Source organism: Panthera onca, chromosome D2 (assembly GCF_046562875.1).
Source record: "Panthera onca isolate mPanOnc1 chromosome D2, mPanOnc1 haplotype 2, whole genome shotgun sequence".
NCBI lineage: Eukaryota > Metazoa > Chordata > Mammalia > Carnivora > Felidae > Panthera > Panthera onca.
This window is the reverse complement of record NC_138349.1, coordinates 72,542,749-72,560,560: the sequence shown is the minus strand read 5'-3', so window position 1 is coordinate 72,560,560 and position 17,812 is coordinate 72,542,749. Positions and strand designations below refer to the sequence as shown.

Here is a 17,812-nt window from a genome sequence, read left to right as displayed (position 1 = left end):
AAATCTCTCAGCAACTCCAAAGAAACCACCGCACAGTCCTCAGATAAGCCTCCAGCATTACAAATGCCGTTAGTCCTTGCCATCTAGGAGGTGACAATTTTCTATCGATCCCTCAGCCTTCGTTAGTCAGGGAATGACAAGGAATTTCCAAGGTGAAAGAGTCTCCAAGAGCCCCCCAAGGCTGGTTTCCTCAGAAGCACTGACCTACTTTTAATTAGTGAAAGAAATGCCACAGTTAGGCCCTGGAGCACAGAAACGTGGTTCTGTGGTTTTAAAAAAAGGAGGCAAAGCAGGCTGATCAGAAGAGCCCACTTCCTTTCCTTGGGCAGGTGAAGGAGGCTGAGTTGCTGACAACATTAATTAACTGAGAGAAGCAGCAGGAGCCGCTAAATGATGACAGTGGAAGCCCCTGCCCCCCCCCCCCCCACCTCCCAGCTTGCCCTGCAGCTCTGTGGCCTCTCAACAACTCGGGGGCCAAGGCCGGGGCCAGGGCAGGGCCCCGGGGAGCCTGCGCGATCCTGCTCCTATCGGATGAGCTGTGTTTGTTTCTAATTCTAGGTATGCCAGCTGTACCTGAAATTCTAATTACACGATTTAAACAAACACTATGTAGAGCAATGAAACATTCACGTGAAGGAGACTTCTTGTCTCTACATACGCCAAGGTTCAAAACCTTGGGAAAATTCAGTCATGTTTGAGAGAGAAAAAAGAGGAGGCTGACGACTGTTTTGCAAGTGCTCTGTCCATCTCCAGGGAAACCCAAACTGGAAAGTGTCAGCGATGCATTATTGTTGCGGTTTCTGCAAGACGGGCCACGAGAAGAGGAACTAGGAGGTGGTTTGAGAGACCTGTGTCCTATAATAAAAGCTACACCGTCTGGCTGTGTCTTATTGCGAATTTCTTTCGTCACGGACAGCACGCTGGCTATTCCAATACTGCGGGAGAAAGCTCTGGTCCTTTGTTGGCCTTTTTAAGCCTCTTTGGTGGCAGCTTACTGGCTTGGAAAGGAAGCAGCTGGGGTTAGGGGAGAGTGATACTGTCCAGGGAACTCCGCGGGAGGGGAGCCCACTTTGTAGTAAAACCAGAAAGCACCCCAGCAGGACAGTCTGCAGACAGGAAAGAGAGAATTACGCAGGTATTATGGCCAGAACAGCGAGTACAAAAGAGCGACTTCACAGTGGAGGAAGCTGGCTCACTGATTTCCCCAGCTCCTGTCTGGCCCCGGTGCAATTTCTGCACGTCTGTAAACCGGGGCCAACAGCAGCTGATTGTTTCCAGAGTCCGCGGAAAGGCTTGCGGGCCAGCAGTAATGAAACAGAAAAAGAAGTGTTCTTCCAATCGGAGGAAGTGCATGCTAAAATTGGCCCTTGGCCCTGTGGCCGAATTCCTCTGCAGCGAAGCCCCAAGCAAATGACTTTGCCTTAATGGGCCCAGCTGTAAAATGGGGGAACCCGTACGGAGATGCACACGGGGTGAAAGCTTTAATTAACGAGAAACACTCCCACTCGTTACAACAACGTACAGCGGAAATGCACGTACCCACGTGGGCCACTTGAAGCACACGGTGAAGGCTCTGAGAATCCGTGCCCCGGTGGGCCTCCCTAAGAAGCCAGCAATTTTTCATGGAGGATTTGGGTTATAAAGAAACTGACTGCCTTCAGGCGGTCATGCTTCAGTAGAGAAACCCTGTGCGGGATGGCCAGCCCCAGCAGGGAGTTCCAGAGCAAAACCAACTCCCAGCTGCAAAGCGAGTACACGCTTTAGCCACTGGGTAAGCCCACAAGTACCCAGACTTCACTGGTTCCCTGGAAAACCCAGGCGGGAAAACGGGAACACCTTTCTAACTGAGCCTGCTGCTATCTAAAATCCCATCTAAATACAAACAAGATTCTTCCTTTATTAAACTTTTCCTTTCTTGGATTATCTCCCACTAATTCGTTGCCTGCTTCTGCTTCTTGATAAAGAAAGCCAGGTATATTATTTTTAAAAGGTCTTAGGGAAACTTGTGGTTGCCAAAAAGGAGAGATAACACCCCCCCAAAACAACAAACCCATTTTTTTAAGCCTCTCCTCACTGCTAGATGCATTATTTTATTGAAATCCTTACAACCTCACAAGATAGTTTTTATTGTCCTCTTTTGGGGGGGGGGGGGGAGGGGCAGGGTGTTTAGTGTAAATGCAGCCTGTGGATGGTCTAACTCAATCAGAGCAGAGACTCTGAGGCTCAGGCTGTCTGCCTCGCTCTACTGTCTTAACGAGAGCCCCGAGCCGGGTGCCCCGATCCCAACACCTATAGCCTCGCTCTTAAACAGGTGGATGTTATTTTTAAAACTTTGGTCACCCTTGTAAAGTTATAGACGATAAAATTCACTCTGTTGTCAAGTTACAGACATAGGTACACGGTCAGGTAACTACCACCACAATCAAGGGACAGAATGGTTCTGTTACACACACCCCCAAATTCCTCTCTGTTGCACTTTGTGAATCATTCTCTTCCCCCAATTCTTGGCAACAGCTCATTAGTTTTGCCCTTTCTAGAAAATATCCACCCATCTTAACACATCTGCCACTCACGAATTCACCGACCACCCTTCGATGTGAATGTAAACCCAGAAAAGCGGTAAATTGGATGAGGCCTGGCGCAGGACACGAAGACATCACTGAAAGTTTAGCAAAGCTTTAAAATACCCTCTGTCTCCCCCACCCCTACCATGATAGCAGCAAAAAAACCCCCCAAAAACCTGTGGGAAACCCTCAGAATTTCAGTGGGTGGTGGGGAGCTGGGGGTGGGCCCCAGAGCTCAGAGAAGCAGCCACTGTAGTTCTGCTCCCTGGGGTACAGTCTGGGCCTCCTCCTCACCAGAAACCTTAAGTATCATTCCATGGTAAGGCTCTACACTATTCTTCCTTGGCTCTGAAGCTCCTACTTCTAGGCAAACAGAGCTGTTTTCCCACAGTCAGACTGGGAGGTGCTTACAATCTTGTGCCCCCCGGTAGGTGCTTTATAATCTTATGGAGGAAGAAGAATCCTATACCTGGGAAAGTCATCCCCCAGAGAGCCTGGAAGAACAGATGAGCACAGCAACAAAGGAAGGGAGGCAGGGAGACAGACTCCGCAACAGGTGGAATTTGCTGAACCAGCCCTGAGCTCCAGGGAAGGCCCATGTCCCAGCCTGACCCCCCTCACACACCTGGCTTGACCCCTGCCTGTCCTGGCACTGAGCTCCTGGGAGCCCACCGTGGGCAGCCAACCCTACCTTCAAAGCCTAGGACCCTGAGCCCACTGTTTCTTCAGCTCGGGGCTCCCATTCGCTTGCTTGCGCGCCACTTCCCTCCACACCAGAATTTTCTTTCCAGCCGGCCAACTGCAACAGGCAGCGAGTTTTCAGTCACTCTACCAACAGGGCTGGTGGCCAGGCTTTGGGGAGGATTCCACCTGCAGTGTTTCAGCTAACAAAGGAGTTGAGATCATCTATAGCCTAATTTAGAGCCTAATTTACGAGGCCAGCAGGATTCCAGAGACTGACAATAGCCTTCCTTCTCAGAAGGTTATTCAATTCAAATATAGGATCAAGTATCAATTTCCCAAGCAGAAGGCGGTGACTGTAGCATGTGTTGTCAGCAAGTGTCTGCTCTCTGGGAAGACCAAGGGCCTACAGATAGGACAGGCAGGCCTACCTGGGGGTGGGGGACGTGGTAGCAAAGGCCCAGGGAGGGGGGGACCTCTAATGTGAAATGTGAGCCGTGAACATGAAATGACATGTTCCCCCAGCCTCACCAGGCTTTTGCTTCCTTTTAATATTCAGAACACCTGGGTAACTGGCCAGAAAAAGCTCCAAAGACCCCTGTTGTGGTTCTAAAATTGGAAAACAAGTTTCCTAGAGTCCTTTTATTGTAAGTTGTCTTCCTAGGGTTGGAGAGGTTGGGGGGGAGAGATGGACTGGTGAGAGAAGGGAAGGGGAGGGGGGAAAGGGGAGAGAGGAGAGGGGAGGGGAGCTCTTCTCGTTAATCTAGGTCAGCCTTGGAGTAAAATGTTATATAAATCCACATTTTCATTATATATATGATATATATCATATATATATATACACACATATACATATATGTGTGTATATATATATATATGTGTATATATATATTATATATATATGTGTGTATATATATATATATATATATATATATATATATATATCATAAGCCAAGTATTAGGTTTTCTAAAAAAATGAAAAGAGCATGGGACGCCTGGATGGCTCAGTCACTTAAGCATCTGACTTCGACTTAGGTCATGATCTCGTGGTTCAGGAGTTCAAGCCCCGCATCAGGCTCTGCACTGACAGTGTGGAGCCTGCTTGGGATTCTGTCTCCCTCTGCCCCTCCCCCACTGGCGCTCGCTCTCTCTTTCAAAATAAATAAATAAACTGGGAAAAAAATTTAAAGCAATGAAAAGAGCATATTACAAAGAGCATAAAGGCCCATTACCACCTTGTTTGGGCCAAAACAAAGGGATATGTGCGTATATTTGAAAATGTGATTCTAATAAATAATGATATATAGATTCTAAATATATAATCAAAATCACAGGTGACATATGTAATAGTATATGCAATAATTATATGTTATATGTGACGTATATGGCATATGCTATATATGGTAATTATATACCAGGTTTATATTCTAACTCTAGCCATTAAATTAGAACATAGAACTAAATATGTCAAAAGTGATTTTTTTTTTGTTCTTCTATATTTTAAACTTCCGCAAAGATTCTACGTTACTTTGTAATCATATTCCAGGGTTATTAAAACCTTCAAAAGTTTGCATGGTTCAATGGGTCGCCCTCCCAATATTTACTGTTCCCATTTGGAGGGGGGATCCAGAGTACCCCTCAGGGTAGGCCCCCTGCTGGGGCTATGGGGATGGACAGACCTCCTTCTGTTCGCTGCCAGCGCAGTGCAGAGATGCGGTCAGGTGAACCTGCCACTCTTCGAAGGCCTGCCAAGGGATCCTCCTCTCGTCTTCAGAGTGGAGCCTGGAGGGGATGGCAGGAGTGGCTGTACAGGTAGCTCCCCCTGAGTCTTCTATAAGCCTCTCCTCTTCTGTGGACAGGGCGCTCCTGGCCTCCCGGAGCTGCAGGCTCTGGATGAGCAACCGACAAGCTTCCAAGTCAGCTTCCCACACTTTTCCAAGCAGTGGACACTTGCAGCTAAGACCCAGGGGAAACGAAGGCATGAAAATGTATTCAGTGACATTTCATCCTACCAACTCAATAGCCTGTCTACCTGGCTAAAAGTTAGCGAGTCTTCTTACTGTTAACAACTGAATTTTATATAGTGATGGACTGTTTCCACCAGAAGGTAGAGAGGGGCCAAATATGTGTACCGTCGAGTTAACAGTGAAATAACCCTTGGTCCTTCGTAGCTACTTGTTTTGGATCTGGTGTAATAAAACACGGCCTCTGCTCGTGTCTGTGCTCTAGCCCTGCTGGCTTCCTTTGAGTCCCCAGGCTTGTCCAACTCACCCAGCTAAGTGCGTTTTCATGTGCTATTTCATATGCCTAGACTGTCCCTCCCCTCCCGCACACTCCCCTACCAACACCCACTCAGCCAACGTAAATGAATGAAGCAGTGCATAGGTAGTATAAACCATGGCAACAGCTATGCAGCTTCAGTGGCAAAAAGAAATAAGGAAGAGTGGACTCCGGCTAATGGGAAGAGTATATCCAACTACAGACAGCCCTCCATCAGCCCAGGCCAACTAAAGTTTCAATTCCAACCGAAGGAATATATGGGCTCGATGTTCACAAAAACTTTGATTTTTCATGAAAAAGCAAAAATCTGGGATTTTATAGGAAAACAAACATGTTTCACCTCTCCCTTCAGCTTCAGGCTGGATATTTTCTAGACATCTGTCTTCCCTTTAACAACCCCTCCTTCTACTATGTCTACTAATCTGCTATGCAATGTATCTATTGTGCTCTCAATTTCAATTACTTTTCAGTTCTACAATTTTTATTTCACTTTCTTTTCTACATTTCGGTGCTCTGTTTAAATGATCTATCATGCCCTCCAGCTTCTTAGGCATATTAATCATCATTATTTTAAAGCCTACATTTATAAATGATGAATTCTGATGGAAAAAGAATGAGACAGAAGCAACATTATTAAAATATTAGCTAAGAATGTCAAAATACTGACAAGGGATATCAAATTACACGTTCAGGAAACACTACAATCTTAAAACAGGAAAAATCAAAGGAAAAAAAAAATGCTCCCGGGTTCATCCCAGTGAAACTGCTAGGCACCAAAGCCAGAATAAAATTCTTAAAAGCAGCCAGATTAAAAAAAAAGGCATTAACTTCAAAGTAATAATAATACGGGTGACAGAAATGGTAGAAGCCAAGAGATGATAAAACAGTATCTTTAAAATGCTGTAAGAAAATAACTGTCAATCTATAAATTATACAATCATTTTCAATTTCCTTCAAAAACAAAAGTAAAATGAGGATATTTCAGATACATAAGAACTGAAATAATTCTTTGGCAACACATACAGAAAAAAGGAAAGGATCCCGGTTGAAAACAAGGACATGAATAAAGAAATGAAAAACAATGGGAAGAATAAATATGTAGGTAAGTCTAAGTAAATGTGGATGTAAAAAACAGCAATGGTTTTTTTGTGATCTAGAATATATGTCGAATTAAAACACATGACAACCAGCACAAAGGGAAGGAGGGTCCTTGTGTTGTCCAGAAAGCAAAAGAGTGCTCATTTATATCAGACTTTAAAAAGTCAAAAAATCATATGCAACCTTCTATGGTAATTGTAAAACAGGTTAAAAGAGTATATAACTGACAGGCTAATACGAGAGAACATTCTAAAAATTAAACCTACTTTATTGTTGTTTTGCTATAATGAAAGCAGTAAGGGGAAAATCAAATATATTAGATTTACATTAAATATAAACAATAAGGATTGTATTTAAAAGGCAAAGGTTTTAGACTAGAATAAAAAAAATCAAAATCTATATGTTGCTTACAAAAGATATGCTTTAAAAATAAGGATACAAACAGATGACAAGTAAAAGGGTAGGAATGACACATTATGAAAGCATTACTCTTCAGTGGGAAAAGGACAGTTTTTCAATGTATTATACGTATGTTGATTGAATATTACTATAGGAAAAAAATCAAATCATGATTACTGGCTCACATCATACAAACAAGTAGATTGTATATCAAAATGTGAAAGCTAAAACATCAAAACTCCTAGAAGGTAATGTAGGATAACACCTTTATGACTTCATAGTAAGCAAAGATCTCTTAAATGAGATATAAAAAGGACAAGCCATAAAGAAAAAAATGATAAATTTGATTTCATTTATATCATGAATTTATATACTCAACAAAAAAACACCACTGAAAGAATGAAATTATAAGCCACAGAGTAGGAGAAATTATTTGTAACACATGTAACCAACAAAGGACTGATTTGAAAACATAGCAGGATTCCTACAAGTCAATAAGAAAGAGACAGACAGCCCACTTTTTATTTATTATTTTTAATTATTTATTTATTTATTTTTAATGTTTATTTTTCAGAGAGAGAGAGAGGGAGCACAAGCAGAGGAGGGGTGGAGAGAGAGAGGGAGACACAGAATCCAAAGCAGACTCCAGGCTCTGAGCCATCAGCACAGAGCCTGATGCAGGGCTCAAACCCACAGACCGTGAGATCATGACCTGAGCTGAAGTTGGACGCTTGACTGACTGAGCCAGGTGCCCCGACAACCCACTTTTTAAAAAAGGCAAAGACCGAAACAGGTACTTCACAAAAGAGGACTTCTAAATGGCCAGTAAGTAACTGATGAAAGGATGCTCAACACTATTAATCATCAGGAAAATGCATGTTACACCACAACATGATGGACTACACATCAACAACATGGCTAAAATTTGAAAGTCTGACAATACCAAGTGTCAGAAAAGGTACAGAGCTATTAATATTCTCACATACTGATGGTGGGAGTGAACATGAATGCAGTGTCTTTAAAATCTCTTTGATGGATGTACTGATGTTGAAATCATGTCAATCATTAAGACCTAGCAATGCAACTCCTAAGTATGTACTCAATGAAATGCATATATTGTCAATTCTCATATTCATGGTGATTACGTTCCATAAAGTCACCACGACCGCTGACCTAGCCAGTACTGAACAGGTGCTCCCCAGGGAAATGCAGGGTGAAGCTCCTGCCAGCCTCTGGTCACAGCATTTTCATCGACCAAGCAATATATAACACTTTGTTATATGTGTTTCTGTTTGAAGACACCGTATTTAGAATATACTGTTGATTCACTAACACTGAACTCATGGACAACGGCACTATAACTCACGCCTGGACATACATTATTTTCTCCATACAGCACATCACAGCCTTCTTGCCCTTAGAAGAACTAGACAACACCTCAGCATTCAGATTGGGCATCATTTCATTTCATTTCATTTCATTTCGTTTTTTTTTTTTTTTCTATTTTAAAGAGAGAGAGAGAGAGAGAGAGAATGCAAGCAGAGGAGAGGGGCTGAGGGAGAGACAGAGAATCTCAAGCAGGCTCCGTGCTCAGCACATAGCCTGATGCGCAGCTCAATCCCACAACCCTGGGATCATGACCTGAGCCAAAATCAACAGTCAGAGGCTCAACCAACTGAGCCACCCAGTTGTCCCAGGCACCATTTTAAATAGTGAAATCACCATGAAAAAGTGCAAAAATTTAAAAAACATGACACTAAGTAGACCCTGAGAATGACACTGGTATGTAATATGAGAACTGTAAGAAGACAGAGCATTGCCTTGTTTGACCTCAGCTGAGAACATGCACGTCAGGTGACTCGAATTTTTCACCACTCTGTGCATGTCTATGAATGACAGTGAAAGCGCTGCAGGTATTGAGTTCAGGGTTACAAATAAATTTTAGTGAGCAGGCAAATTCACAGAATCTATGAACAATGAAGATCAACGTATACACTGATCATACGACATTGACTGTAACAGCCAAAACCTGGGAGAGAAAACAAACATCGTCAATGGAAGAATGGACAAATGGTGTGGTATATCCATTTGTTGGAATATCACACTGCAAAGAAGATGAATAATTTACCACAGTCGGCAACAGTATAGTGATCTCATTAACACAAGGCTGGGAGAAAACAAAAAGGTAAAACAGGAGGCACAATGATTGCATTTATTTTGTACTTGAAACTATGCCAAACTAATCCATGGTGTTAGAAATGAGGACGGCGGCTACTTAGGGGAGGAGGGGGATGATGACAATGAGAGGCACAAAGAGCAAAGAGCAAGAGCCAGAATAGAGTCTCACGTGAGAAGCGACGGTCCTCCGTTTGGCATGCTAGACTCACCCTCTAGCTTCCTAAGCGGAGCCAGGCTGACAGGTGCAAAGTGGCATCTTGTTTAAGGTTTCATCTCGCCACTAAGATTGGTTCATAGCCACTCAGGTTTTCTCCTATGAATTTTCCTTTCATATCCATTTCCTATTTATTCCTTTCTCAGGTTCCCCGTGCCTTTTCTACGGTTTTTATTCAAGGAGATATTTTATTGCCACTTCAATACCTTTATTTTTATAGCCTTGCTTAAATTTTTTATTTCTTCTTGGGTCCAATTTGACCCATTATCTCCTTTATAGAAATCAATCCATTTTCTAATGGATTTCGTATGTATTATAATGTTTGCTCCTAATTCCAAAAATTATTTTTAGAACAACTTGTGTTCCTGTATAAAGACAATTCTCCTTTTCATTATTTATTTACTCTTCTGATTTATCTTGTTTAGTCTTATCAGAGGTTTGCTATCTTATTAATCTTTTCAAAGAAACACCCTTGCTTTGTTAATCTTTGTTATTGATTTTTGTTCTCTATTTCCTTGATTTCTGATCTTATCTTTCTATTTCCTTTTTCTCATTTCTCTGGATTTATTATCTTTTTATTAGCTTCCTTTGTTAAAGCTTAACTTGTTGGTTTCCTTTTATTTTTTATTTTCCTCTCTTGCCATTTTAATTTTCTGAGAATTATATTTAAAGCTCTAAATTTTTGTCTGAGTTATAATTTAACCATGTCTAATACATGCTTAAGTTTGAAAATTATTGAATATTTTAAATATACAGAGCAATATGGGAAATAATTTCACAGACATCTTTATATCTACTGTCATACTTATTGATTTTTAATATTTTCCTGTAACTGCATCAGATCTAATTCCAGAATTGACAACATTATTTGACCACAAACCTTATATTTAGTGCTTTCGTTGTCTTTCCTCATGATTACCTTTTAACTCAATGACCATTTAATAGTACGCTTTTCAATTTCTAGATAGAAGAGTTTTTTTCAGATCCCTTTTTGTTAGGTTAATATCTAATTGTATTGCATAATGGTCAAGAATAAACTTTATAAAATTAATTGAGGCTCCCTCTACCACCTAGTACTTGATAGTTCTTTGTAACTGTCCCACATGTAGCCAAAAGAAATCAGTGCTCTGTTTATTGCATCTAAAGCTGAGGCATATTACATTATTAAAATTTTTTATTCATTTGCTCTTTTTTACTTGCTTCATCTACCAGTTTCTAAGATGAGTGTTTTACATTTCCTACAATTAAATTTTTCCTATAATTCTTGATTCATTTATTTCTTCCCATAGTTCTATTGACTGGTTTATGTATTTGGGGGGGGGGGCGTTGTTTGTTTGTTTTTTTATTTTTTTATTTAACTTTTTTTAATGTTTGTTTATTTTTGAGAGAGACAGAGAGACAGAGCATGAGCAGAGGAGGGGCAGAGAGAGAGAGGGAGATATAGAATCTGAAGTAGGATCCAGAGCTGGACGCAGGGCTCGAACTCACAGACAGTGAGATCGTGACCTAAGCCGAAGTTGGATGCTTAACGGACTGAGCCACCCAGGTGCCCCTTGTTTGTTTTTAATTTTTTTTAATGTTTATTCGTTTTTCAGAGACAAACAGCAAGTGGGGGTGGGGCAGAGAGAGAGAGGGAGACACGGAATCCAAAGCAGGCTCCAGGCCCTGAGCTGTCAGCACAGAGCCCGATGTGGGCCTCGAATTCATAAACTGTGAGCAGAAGTCAGACGCTTAACGGACTGAGCCACCCTGGAACCTTGGTTTATGTATTTTTGGATTATGATGTTGGACATATTTTCCAATCATTAAATTTTCTACTGCTTCTTTTCAGTTCATGATGATCTTCTGTGTTCGTATGATATTTGTTTGTATGATACTTTGTTAGTGTTAGTATGTGTTAGTATGATATTTTGGCCTTAGAATCGATTTTGTCTGATATTATAATTGTTATTCAAACATACTTCTAGTTCAATTTTTCCTGGATTAGATACATACCATCCTTTATTTTCAACTTTTATGTATTTTTTTTTTTAAATGAATCCAGCACAAAACATTTTGTTGAATTTTCTAAAAATCCATTCTGGGATTTTATCTTTGGGATCAGCACCTTTAAACCACGCATTCACAAGTACTGTAATTATTGTGTAATTGTTGCTATTTTTCTTATTTATGAAACCAAGATTATTACTTTTTAACAAGTTTTATGTCTTTGTTTCTTTTTTCCTACCTTCTTTTTTCTTTCTATTTAATTCATATACAATTGTGAGAAAGAATACGGACGGATCCCAGGGACTCTTCACCAAGTTTCCTGCAAATGGTAACATCTTGCAAAATTGTAGTGCAATTATCACAACCAGGGAGCAGACATTGGTACAATCCACTGCTCTTGCTCAGACTTCCTCTCATGTGTGTGTGTGTGTGTGTGTGTGTGTGTGTGTGTGTGTGTGGTGGGCAGTGAGTGTGTCTATAGTTCTATACAATTTTATCACTTGTGCAAGTTCATGTACCCACCACCACATCCAAGATATAGAACAATTCCATAGCCACAAGGATCCCTGGTCACATTTTATAACCATCCTCACCTGTTCCACGCTGTCCCCCACCTACAGACTCTGGAAACCACTATCTGTGCTCCATTCCTGAAATTTTTCTCACTACAAAAATGCTACATAAGTGGAATCATAAAGTATGCAGCCTTGGGGACTGGATTTTCCATTCAGCTTATGTCCTTGCAGATTCATGCACTGCTTTTTATTGCTGAGTAGTGTTCCATGCTATGCTTATACCACAGTTTGTTTACCTTTTCACCTGCTGAAGGACATCTATGATGCTCCCAGCTTGGGGATATTATGAATAAAGATTCTGTGAATATTTACATATGGGTTTTTGCATGAAATTCATTTTTATTTCTCTGAAACATCCGAGAGTCCAATTGCTGGGTTGTATGGTAGTTATGTATTTGGATTTAAAGAGCTGCCAAATTATTTCCCAGAGGGACCATACCAGTTTACAATTCTACCTGCAATGTGTAAGTGATCTAGTTTCTTGGTACCCTCAGTAATATTTGGGGCTATTGCTGTTTTTTTCCCGATAGTTATATAGTGGTAGCTCACTGTGGTTTTAAGTGGCATCTTTCTCATGTATAGGGATGTTGAGTATCTTTTCAAGTACTTATCTGCCACCCGTACACCCTCTTCAATGAGGTGTCTATTCATGTCTTTTGCCTATTTCCTACCTGTATTGATTTTTTTTACCATTCAATTTTAAGAATATGTTCTTCCTTTATTCTAGACACTAGTCTTTTGTCAGATACGTGGTTTGCAAATATTTCCTCCATCTGTAGCTTGCTTTTTCATCCTCTTCACATGGGATTTGAAAGAAGTCCAATTTATCAATGTTTCCTTTTAATGAATCATGCTTTTAGTGTCAAGTCTTAGAAATTTAGCCCAACACTTACTCCTATATTTTCGTAAAAGTTTTATACCTTTATATTACACATTTAAGTCCATAATCCATTCTAAGTTAATTTTTATATAAAGTATGAGATTTAGGTTGAAGTTCATTTTTTTTTTTTTTTTGGCCTGTGCATATAGAATTGGGGGTTGTTTTCTTTCATCCTTTGAAAAATATGCCACTTCTTTCTGGCTTTTATGGTTTCAGGTGAGAAATCCACCATTATTCAAATTGATGTTCTCCTACAGGTAATATACAATTTCTGTCTGGCTGCTTTAAGGTTATTTCTTAGTCTTATAAGCTTTCAGAGATTTAACTCTGATTTGTTTTGGTGTGGATATTTTTGGATTTATTCTATGGGAGGGGAGATTTTCTTAGCTCTTGAATCTGTAGATTTGTGTCTTTCACCAAATTTTGGAAGTATTTAGCCATTATTTCTTCAGATAATCTTTTAGCCTACTCTTCTCCTTCTTTGACCCAATGATAGGCGTTGGACTTTTTGTTATTTGTCCCCCAGGTCTCTTAGGCTCTGGTCATTATTTTTTCTGTCTATTCTCTTTTGTTTACATTGGGTTAATTCTCAAGTTCACTGATTCTGTCCTCTGTCATCTCCACTCAACTACTGAATCTTTCCAGTGAGATTTTTATTTCTGTTTTTGTATTTTCAGTTCTATAATTTCCACTCAATTCCTTTTATATAACTGCTCCCCTTTGCCAACATTTTCTTCTTTAGAATTTGCAGCTCCTTATGGAAACATTTTTGATGGCTGCTTTAAGATCCTTGTCATGTGATCCCAACATCTGATTCATCTCCATGTTGACATCAAGTAATTGTTTTATTCACATTCAAGCTGTGATTTCCTCTGTTTTTATTATTACTAAGGATTCTCGATTGCATCCTGAAAAATTTGGCCATTATGTTATGAGATTCTGAGTCCTATTTAAATGTTTTATTTTAGAAGGCAATAATCGTGGTAGGTTTATCACACAGGTGCTGTTCTGCTTTTATGGGTGATGGTTCCAATTACGTTTTAATTTTAAGAGACTTTGCAGTGAATTTGTGATCTTCTTAGGGAGAGCTGTTTGGGTTTGGTTTTATCTGCTTAAAATATCTGTTCCCATTAGGGCTTCCACTGGTCCCAGCTGAACTGCCTGAGGCGCAAAGGAGATTCCCCAGGCCGGGCCACTGAATGTCTCTAGGAGGGAAGGGGAGTCTCCGGCCAGCAGGAAAGGAGAGCACCCCCCACCCCGCCCCGTGTGCTTATCATTAGCAGGTTACCCCCTGTGCTACTGATGCATTCTCACCTATGTTGTCTGAAGGAATCCCATTAGATGGAGTAGAATGAGCACACCTGGGCCACACCTTCACCTACCATCAATTCCCTTCCATGCTGCCACCATCCCACCTCCAAGATGACATATTTGTATATATATTGAGGCTTTCTTAGTTCTAGGTTTTTACTAAGACACATTTCTGTTTTCTCATAAGTTTTCTATTTCATCAACAGTAAAATTTACTAAGTATTTTTCATGCCCTCTTTCACATAGCTCATACTGGACTTATTTTTCATCTTGTTAATATATTTCATCCAAGAATGTGTCAAAGAATACCAGGTATGGCAAACATTTTAAGGACTTCCAGGTCTGAGAACATCTTTATTTCATACTTAAACACTAAATAATAATATAGCTTAATATTTTGGATTCAACACTCTGAAAATATTATTCCACAGCCTTCTTGCAGACTGTGTTGCTATTGGAATGTCTGATGATCTTCTCTTAGAGTCTTCTCCTTGTCTGTTATATATAAATTTTAACTACAACCCATTGATGTTCCACCCCTCACCCTTTTCTGTCCTGTTCTGTACTTGATCAAGCCCATCTGCCTAAAATCTTGTATCTTTTCCTTCTTCTGGGGAACTTTCAGTCACTGGTCTCTCAAATATTTCCTCCCTCCCCTCTATTGTTTTCTTTCCTTCTGGGATTCTTTTTAGATGAACGCTGATCAAATAACTCTATTGCGTATTGCTTAATTTATCTTTTCTATTTTCCTTCTTCCTTTCTGTTCCTAATGCCCTCCAAATACCTTCTGATAGCTTCTGGCTCACTAATTGGTTCTTCAGCTGAATTCATTAGGCTGTTCATCCCACATACTGAGATTTTTTCTTTTAAACTTTTATATTTTACGTTCCCCAAATTTCCATTTGGGTTTCTTTATGACTTCGTCTTTTACTTCATGTCTCCTATATCCTCCCTTCTCTTTGGGAAATACTTAATATGTTTATTGATCATCTGTAGTGTCTAATTATGTTTTGTCAGGTATAAGTCCTTCCACTTGTTCTTTTAAAACAGTTACCCTCCTAATAAGTCTCATTTCTTTTCCATATGTGTTCAGATTTCCTTAGGCATATTAACTGTGTTGGTTGGTAATGAGTCCTTGTGGAGGAGATAATGTCAAAGCCCTAATTGGTGCCCAGCCTAATAGGGGTATGTCGTGGGTGGGGCACCATCTCAGGGAGAAGTGTCTCGGGTGTAACAATCTGTGTTCCTGCACTTGCAGGAATACATGGGGTCCCTCGATTGTAATTACCCACCCCTCAGGAAACAGGGAGGGCTCGGGGAATGTTCAAGATCCAAGCTCTCTGTTTGATGCCCCCCCATAGCAGTGCTTCTCCGAGGCTAGTGTTCTAGTTCTTTCTCCCTGCCTCACCAGTTGGCAGGTGCTTGTCTGCTTCCAGAAGCAATGGGGTAGGCACGGGCCTTCCCAGGCAATGTGAGAGAAAGGAAAGGGCATGCCTAAAAACCTCTCCTCCACTTTATCTGTTCCTTCCCTCTATGGGGACCAAATCACCTCCATCTGCCTGAGCGATCCTCAGTTATTTCTATTATTAACTTGACAGATCCATCTGCCTGTCTGGCTTCTAATGGTGAGGGCAGGGCTGGATTCAAGGGAAAGATTCAGCAGCCCAGCTCTCATAACTAAGGAAAAATGTTTGCTGCTTCCATCAGCAACTTTCTACATTACAGCAATCTGAATACTGTAAGTTCATGTCACTTTGTTATTTGAAAAATACATTTTGTGTAGTTTTGAGTGAAAGTGGGTTTGTCCTGAAATATCTCCCGGAAGACACACATCAAAGTCTCAAAGTCTACAAAGCCAATTTTAGAGACTCATGCTGAATGGTAAGTAAATCTTGTAGATATAAAATTGCAGTGTTTTATTATAGCCCATGTAATAATTTCATCAAGCTTGAGATTTTTAAAATACCCTTTTACTGAATTCATTTGTGCTAAAGAGAGTAATGGTTGATTTCAAAGTATTGAGATGTTTTGCTATTCCTGCAAAGGAGAGTAATTAAGTCATTAATAATAATCCCTTAAATGAATGACTCACAGCTACTTGAGCTATGTGAGATCTTTGGTGATGTTTTACAACCAGTAATGAGGCAATTTAAAGACACAATTTCAGTATTGGGGGGAAAGTTCTTGAATAGAGAATTGAAATTCATTATTTCTCTTACTCCTGCCAGTTGGAAGTAAAATGAGGCCTCACAGGTCATCTGATCATGGCTTGAATCCTTATGGAACTGAGACCTGTGTGTGTTATTTATGGGGAATGATGGTAAGGGAAGGAGCAAGAAGTTTGCAGGTAAGCTTCCACCCCTTTTCGGAATGGAAATACTGAACTCTAACACAGACATCAAGAGTTTCAGTTCTTGGTACCAGACTTTCTTTCTTGACTTATTCATGTTTTTACTTCAAAGGCATTAGCATCTTACCAAATTCTTTGGACACTTTAAAGATAACCAGGTTTTCTTACAGAACCAAAATGGAATAAAATATCAAACCGATACATGAATGGCCAATGGTACTATACTTTCACTGCAAATTGTGTAAACACCGACAGTCCCCATACTTCTGAAACTTTTTCATTCCCTGGGAAACAATGACTTAATCTCTAATTTTAAACAAAACTGTTGTTACCAGAAATATTTACATTGTACTGCTTTGTCTTCTATTTTCCAAAAAAGAAAAATTAACACAATTCTTCACTGAACAAAGACCTTTAAACATTTTAGCCTACTTCCCACAATGCCATCTGAAAATATGACAAAAGGACATGTAGTATACGAAAGAGTGTTTGTCTAGGAAACTGTTGTAGACACAGTTGTTTGCTGAGCCAACATGTCTTCCTCTTTTGGTCTCTCCTAACAGAACTTAGGTAGTATTCAGGTAAGCAACTCCCCTCCCCCCTGCCTTTAGGACATTTTGGATAGTGACTCCTCCCTAGCTCTTCAGGTAGACTGTGATTAGTTGAGAGCAACCAACCTATAATATTCTACCAGACAAGCCTTTATAGTCCAGAGGTTGGCCACACAGAGAGCTGAACCATGTCTTGTGGTCCATGCTGGGATGTTGGCAGGTGGGGAGTAGTTTTTACTCTCTCTCCCAGTAGCAATGAGCAAAACACCACCCTTATCTGTCTATTGACCCTAATGGAATCAGCCTGTAGACAAAGCCTATGCATTATGAGAGGAAATGGCTAAGAAGAGAAACGGAAAAAATCTGGTTTTTGATGACAAGCTGAGTTGCTGAATCAATCAACCCAGCTGCCCATCCTACTCTTTTTGAAGCTACTTAGACCTGGCGTTCCTATTAACTGTGACCAAACACAAAGCTGATTCAACCAAAGTCAAATGACTTTGGCTGGAGTTTAGCCTCAGCTACAAAGGTTTGGTGACCTTTGGGAAACACTTTATCTCAATTTGAACTTCAACATTTGTAATATAATAACATCTTTTATGTCTATCTCACAGGATAGATTATAAAAAGGAAGCTACAAATGATACATACAATATATAACAGTAAAAAGTACATAAGTTCTCAAATCTTGAATTGTAGGAGGCACTAACAAAATGAAAATCACTTGAAAACGTACACGGTA

The 17,812-nt window shown here is 40.3% G+C and overlaps 1 protein-coding gene across 5 annotated transcripts in view; it reads right to left on the bottom strand.

Moving 5' to 3' along the window:
• DISC1 (DISC1 scaffold protein) overlaps nucleotides 1-17,812 on the bottom strand; it is a 359,999-nt gene that overhangs the window by 26,029 nt on the left and 316,158 nt on the right. For 4 of the 5 annotated variants that reach the window (XM_060642825.3, XM_060642818.3, XM_060642819.3 and 1 more), the window contains one exon: nucleotides 4,925-5,201. The exons of the other annotated variant lie outside the window; for it this stretch is intronic. In XM_060642825.3, coding sequence (XP_060498808.3) covers nucleotides 4,925-5,201 — 277 coding nt within the window. The remainder of the gene's footprint in view (nucleotides 1-4,924; nucleotides 5,202-17,812) is intronic. 5 annotated transcript variants of the gene reach the window in all.